Source organism: Pteropus alecto, unplaced genomic scaffold (genome assembly GCF_000325575.1).
Source record: "Pteropus alecto unplaced genomic scaffold, ASM32557v1 scaffold79, whole genome shotgun sequence".
In the NCBI taxonomy this organism is placed as follows: Eukaryota; Metazoa; Chordata; class Mammalia; order Chiroptera; family Pteropodidae; genus Pteropus; species Pteropus alecto.
The window spans coordinates 11646340-11652868 of NW_006494612.1; the positions used below are offsets into that span (position 1 = coordinate 11646340).

General features: G+C 40.7%; 1 protein-coding gene across 3 annotated transcripts in view; it reads right to left on the reverse strand.

Moving 5' to 3' along the window:
* Positions 1-6504, reverse strand: part of CEP85L (centrosomal protein 85 like) — a 125201-nt gene extending 118697 nt beyond the window's left edge. For 2 of the 3 annotated variants that reach the window (XM_015600122.2, XM_015600121.2), the window contains exon 1: positions 5977-6426. In XM_015600122.2, coding sequence (XP_015455608.1) covers positions 5977-6049 — 73 coding nt within the window. In that variant the 5' untranslated portion in view covers positions 6050-6426. Of the gene's footprint in view, positions 1-5976 lie in introns of all 3 variants that reach the window. The other variant, XM_006926125.3, reaches the window with a different exon arrangement.
* Between the last annotated feature and the right edge of the window lie 25 nt (positions 6505-6529).

The following is a 6529-nucleotide window of genomic DNA, read 5'->3' on the forward strand; positions in this document are numbered from 1 at the left end:
AGGTTAGGTGTATTAAATGCATTTTCAACTTAAGATATTTTCAATTTATGATGGGTTTATTAGGACATAACTTTATCTAAGCAGAAGAACATCTGTACCTGTTTTCAAAAGCAGGAAGAAATCCAAAGAGGATTTTCACTTTTATGAAAAAAGGTAAAAAATATATATTTCAGTGTTTGCCTTTGCAGCAAGCCCTCATAAAGGCAGTATACACCCTGAGCAGTAAGAGTGGCATTGCTTTTACTTTAGGCTAATATTATTTTAGGTTTTATGTGTTATTTGGCATGATTTGGTATGTTATTTTCTGAGCCTGGGAACACCCAAAAAAAATTTCCCATAAAAATTAATGGTAATTACTTCTTTACTTTATGCCATTTTGGCTTATAAAGAAGGTCTCAAAGGAACACTCTACTTTCAGATAGTGGGGAAAACTTGTTCTATTTTGAGATAGATTCTCAAGCCAGAACATGAAATAAAACTAAACACTAGTCTGGTTCCCTGACTGAGAAAATCTCCTATTCTGACGGAAAGGAACACTTAACACCAGTTCAGATGCCCTGGGCAGAGTCCTCTCGTCAAGGCTTAGCCGCTGTTCAATAAAAGTCATCCCAGGAGGAACTTACCGTAGTTTTAAGCTGAATGTTCTGGGCAAACCCAGACAGTTGGTTACCCTAGCTTGAGAAGTGATAACAGGAAAGGAATTCAAACATTTATTGAGCCCTTATTTATCAATCTCTACACAATAAAATGAGCTCACTGGATTAGAGTATCTTTAGTCTCAAGTTTTAAATTTTTAAGTCTCTCACTGAAACTGGCCAGTGGCATTGATCCATTCTCTTCTGACATCTTACATGGCCTCTTGGAAGCACGAGACTTTGGTGATCTTCCTTTAGTCTCTTCTCTTCTGGTACACTACAACATCCTGGTTTTACTCTTATCTCACTGGCTGCTCCTTCTCAGTCTCTTTGGATGATTCTTCTTCCTCTACCTGACCAGAACATTAAATGTCCTAGAGCTTGATCCTCTGCTGTCTTATCTACAATCTCTGCTGTCTTTTCTATATTCTTTCCATGTGATCACCTTTAAACACCATATATACACAAGTAACTCTCAAAATTACTACCTCTGCCTCTCCCATCTCCCTACTGAACTGTATAGCCAACTTCTTATGCAACATCTTACCTGAATCTCTAAAAAGCAACTCAAATTTCACATAACTAAAAGAGAACTCTTCATTCCACTTATCTTCTTCAACTCTTGATTCCACTCTTCCCCAACTCAGGAAATGACACCACCATCCATTATTGTTACTGAAGCCAAAATTAAGATACCACCTTTCCTTCATCTGCCACCTCCAAATTATCAGTAAATCCTGCCAGCTTTATTTCTCAAGTATATTCCAAACCCAAGCCATCATCTCTCACCTAATTATTGCAATGACCTATTAACTGGCTTCTCTATTGCTATTCTTTCTCCCTCCCCTCCACAATTTCTTCCCCCACAGAAAGGACAGAAGAGACCTGTAAACACCAAGGATAAGAAATGTCTACTTTGTTTCCCCAATACATAGGAAAGTATCTGTCCCATAGGAGGCACTCAATATGCTGAGTAGAAGAACAGTCATCTCTCCTACCCTTTCATAGACCGCTTCCCCCATGAAAAATAAAATCCAAATTTCTTACAATGCCTTCCATCAGGACTCCCTCACCTCACATCTCTGCTGGCTATACTCCAGACTCTCTGGCTTTTGCTATTCCTCAAACTCCCCAAACTCACTTTCACCAAGGAGCTGTTTCTGTACTCACCCAAACACTCCTCCCCTCATGTCTGGTTCCTTCTCATCATTCAGGTCTCAGTAGTGTTACCTCCTCAGAGAGGCCTTCCCTGACCAGCCTACTCAAAGTAGGCTTCTCTGCCCATTCTCTGCCATCTTGCCCAGTTTCCTTTTCTTCACAGGACTTAACACCAGCTGAATTATCTTTAGTTTACTTATAGACTGTTTATTCCCACTAGAATGTAAGCTCCCTTACAACTGGGACCTTATCTTTCTTGTTCAATAATGTATCCCTATAGCCCAGTACAATGCCTACCATTCGCAAATATTAACCAAGTACTTACGTGCCAAGCACTATGCTAAGTAACAATGGATTTTTTTTAATTAAAGAAAAATAGAAAGTGGAAGTAAAATATTACTATAATGAGCAACTTTAAGTCCTTTTTATGTTGATCATTCCCATTGTTAAAATGAAACACTTTATACAATAATTCCCACTTTTTAGAATATCATTTTGCCAGTGTAAAATATGAATATTCTTAAAGTAGTAATAGTAGTACTCATTGTAGCTTTAAAAATTACCTAAATGATCATATTCATTTTTCAATGCACAATTTGAGGGAACGAATTAAGCTATCAGTCAATAAAAAACTATCTAGGAGATTTTGTAACTTCATCTTTTTCTCAGAGTACACATACAACACATTTTATCCAGTCAGAAAAATCATGACTCTGTAAAGCCTTTCTGTTCTCAACATACAGAAATATTCACAACATGACAAAAGAGGTTGTCAACTCACCATTTATTGCCTGGCCTCAAATTAATTTACCAGCTTCATTCCAACCAAGAAGCGATCGAATTTCAATTACTAATCAGGTTCATTTCACTAAAGTTGAAATTCGTCCCTCACCCACAAATGCCTATTATAAAAGAACATGTCTAATTGAGTTTAGGCAAAAGAGTTGTGTTTCATTGTTACCATAGTACTTTTAGGTCCATCTAATTCAGAACCACAGCAGAAAACCTTAGTGTTTGATATAATCATACCAGTTACCACCACCATCATTATGACATCACTAAACACCTTATGGCAATGCATCAACTAGAAAGAGGTAGATTTAAAGCTTGAGGCACTGAACAAATGACGTTTCTTCAGATCATGTAAGTGTTTTCCGTAACATTTTATTTTTAGCACATTTTAAAACTGTCACATCCTATCTCTGAATGTTTTAAGGGTTGAATATATTAATATTTTTAAATTATAATTTATAAAAAGAAACAAATTCAATGTAACTAGGTATAAGTACTTGAAATATAACTATATCATACTAGACTTTTAAAGCCTAAAGGAAATACATTCATCCTTCATCTAACTTTGAAACTATTACACATTTTGAATAATAGGGTATTCTCAAACACACTCAACCAAACGCATAAAAGACATATCACATGTTCTATTTAAAATGAGCTTTCTAACCATACTTGCCAATAGAAAAAAAGGGGGGGGAGGAGTATCTGATTATATGGAAGTATAAGAAAATATCCATCTTATTTTCACTTAAAACACAGTTACTCTATAAAGCTGAAAATTGTTGGTAAAACCATAACAAAATTAAATTCTAAAGCAAAGTTTAAAAGTTCAGTATGTTCCAAACAACACATTATTCATATTTGTTTTTACTGCCATTACCTTAAAAAGAAAGTTTCGTCCAATTTTTTACAACACTGGTTCTATATTTGGGTTTTCCTTTTAGTCTAGTTACATTATTTGCATAAACAAACCAATTTAGGACACCTAGAATTAACCCACATATTGAAATAAACTCATTTAAATCCCAGAAATTATTTACTTATCCCTGTGGACCAAAATGACTGCTGATAAATTCAATTCTGATTGAACAATTCTGGTTCCCTTTGTTCTCAGAAAAGCTCTAAAATCACTTGTTACTTATAGATATATTGGACAATATTTCAAAAATATAAATTTTCTTCAGATTTTCATAAAGAAAAAAAAAATCCCTAAATGAATTAACTCAGAGGTCAATATACTGACGCTTATCATCTGCTCATTTGCTATAAAAAAAACCCACACACGTAAGATTTTTCATTTAATGTAAAAGTTTTTTAAACTAAAAAATAATTTTAAATATTTGTTTGCTCAAGAAGAATAAAGAAATATAACAATTACATCACTATTAATGTAAACAATTATCAGCATTGACCTGAAAATCTTTTTATTGAAAAGGCATGTCCTAACTTACCAATAGTTTATTGTCAAAGCTGAGATAAAATACATCCTTTGTAAAGATATACTGTCCAAATTCCTTAAACTCAGGTAGTATTTATAAAGCATCTTCTTCCACTATATTCTTTGCCACAGCAAAGGTTTAGAGACTGCAATATATCTTCAAGGTCTTCCCTTCAGTTACTTAACTTCTAAGCATTGTTTTCTTTCTCATAGAAAACGATGGGAAAACTGATACAATGCGTTGGTGATATTATACCTCCAAACATTATTATTACAAGTAAATTTTAAAAGGTTAGGTTACAAAGACATTACAGATGACTTTTGACATGTACAGATAATGGAAACCACTCCCTCTAGCCCCTTAGAAATAAAGAGATGTCTTCTCACTCACTGAAGTTACTCTGCAGGATTTGTAAATACTCAGAAAGCATCAGGAATCTCTCAACTGCTGTCTCCTCTTCTTAGGACAAATACTGTATATTTTAGAAAAAGTAATTCCCTACTTATATTCTTACCAAACTCCTGCCTACGTTAAATTCTATTATTTTTAAAAGTGTTGCATGACCAAATTTAACAGAACGATGTGAAATCTAACCCTGGATTTTAAAAACGTGTATGTCTAGAGCTAATGTACTTAACCATACTGTATTGTATGCTTGAAATTTGCTAAGGGGGTGGATCTTAAGTGTTTCACCACACACCAGAAAGAAAAAAAGTTAACTATGTGAAGCGATGAATATGTTAATTAGTTTGTGGAGATCATTTCACAATGTATACAAATGAAAACATCAAGTTATACACCTTGAATATATATATACATATACACACAATTTCTATTTGTCAAAGAATTGTATTGACATTTTAATTAGTAGTGTGTTTGTTTCTGATATTTTTTAAATAGCAGAAAATACTACCAGCAAAATATCACTTCTAAAAGCTGCTTCTGCTTTGTTTTGCAAATAGCTATGGAAATGTTTACGAAAATGTCAGTTACAAAAGTAGAGCTCTAACGTTTTGTGGAACAAGGTTATTTAATAGGACCCTACGACCACGTAAAATTTCATGTACATATGGCGTTTTTTTCTGAATAAAAGATCCATATAACTTTCAGCTTCTCAAAAGAGTTCAAAATTCAACTAAGATTAAAGTAACTGGAGGAACTGTCAACGTTAGATAACTTGTCACAGACAACCCAAGCCTTATTTTTTATGCCAAATTAGGGTTAGATTTATCTTAATTTGGAGGCTCCTACACAACTTCTGAGCGATGTAGGCATGAAATGGCTGTCCGACACGAACAGCTTCCTTTGCACACCCAAGGCGGCAAACCCTAAATTTTCCTTGACGGGGAAAATGAGAGGCAAATGGATTAACACCCTCATTGCTCAAATACCGGTTGGCTCTTGCACGACGTGTCATCCTCTTACTCCAGAGAGTGCTGCGAGGAGGCGACCAGGTCCCCTCGGGAGTCACTTGCAGCGACGGCATCAGTAGCAGCCTCCTCCCGCCCCCAAACGCGCCCTAAAGTAGCGGCTGCAGGCAAAGGCACAGCAGATGCCCGCGCCGCCGCTGCAGCAGCAGCGCGGTCGCAGCGACCTTCCCAAGCCCGTGTGCCCGTGAGCCCCGTTATCCACGTTCGCCACACAACCTCTGCGGAAAAGGGAGGAGGATGGATAACAAAGCCTAACCCGAGGAGGCCCAAGAGAGCTTTAAATTGGGCGCAGGGGCGCGAAGCGGGGCGGACAGGGCCGGGAACGAGGCCCACCAGATGTCACCCGCGGGGCCGGGCTGTCGGCAGCCGGGAGGAAACGCTGCGGGCAGGCTGTCGCGCCGCGGCGTCGGGGAGGCGGCCTGGGTGAACCGGGCCTGAGGAGGAGCGGAGCGGCGGCGGGGTCTTGAAGCGCCACGGTCGGCCGCGACCCCCATCCCAGCTGGAGACTGTCCAGTTACTTACCCGCTAGGAAGCTGCGGGCTCCGCCTGGGCAGTCCCGGCTGCCGGCCTCCGGGGCCAGGAAGCGCCCCCACATCGCGGGCGGGAGGGCCGAGTGGGCCGGGGGCTCCCGACTTCCCACGTCCGTCCTCCTCCGCCTTCGCCTCCTGCTTCTTCGGCGGCAGAAACTTGTGTGGAGCCTGGGCCGCGGCAGCACCGGCGGGAGGGCGGGTTGGTTAACGGCGGCTCAGCGACGGGCGGAGAGCGCAGGGGCCAGATTCGCCGCGACGCCGGCGACGGCGGCTGCCATGGCCGAGCCGGCTAAGCTGAGGCCCGGAACGGGAAGGCGGCGGCTCCGCGGTGACGGCTCGGTTCCCGGCTGAGCCCGGGATCCGTCGCTCTGGGCGAAGTTGCAGCTGCGGCTTCTCTGCCCCTCCGCCCGCGGAGCGGGAGCCAGAGCCCGAGCCGGAGCTGGGCGGAGGCGGAGCCTGCTGGGGGCGGGGCCTCGGGCGCTTACATAAGGCGTGCGCTGCGCGGGGCGGGGACTGCGGGTGGGTCGCGGTGGGGCTCCCTACTG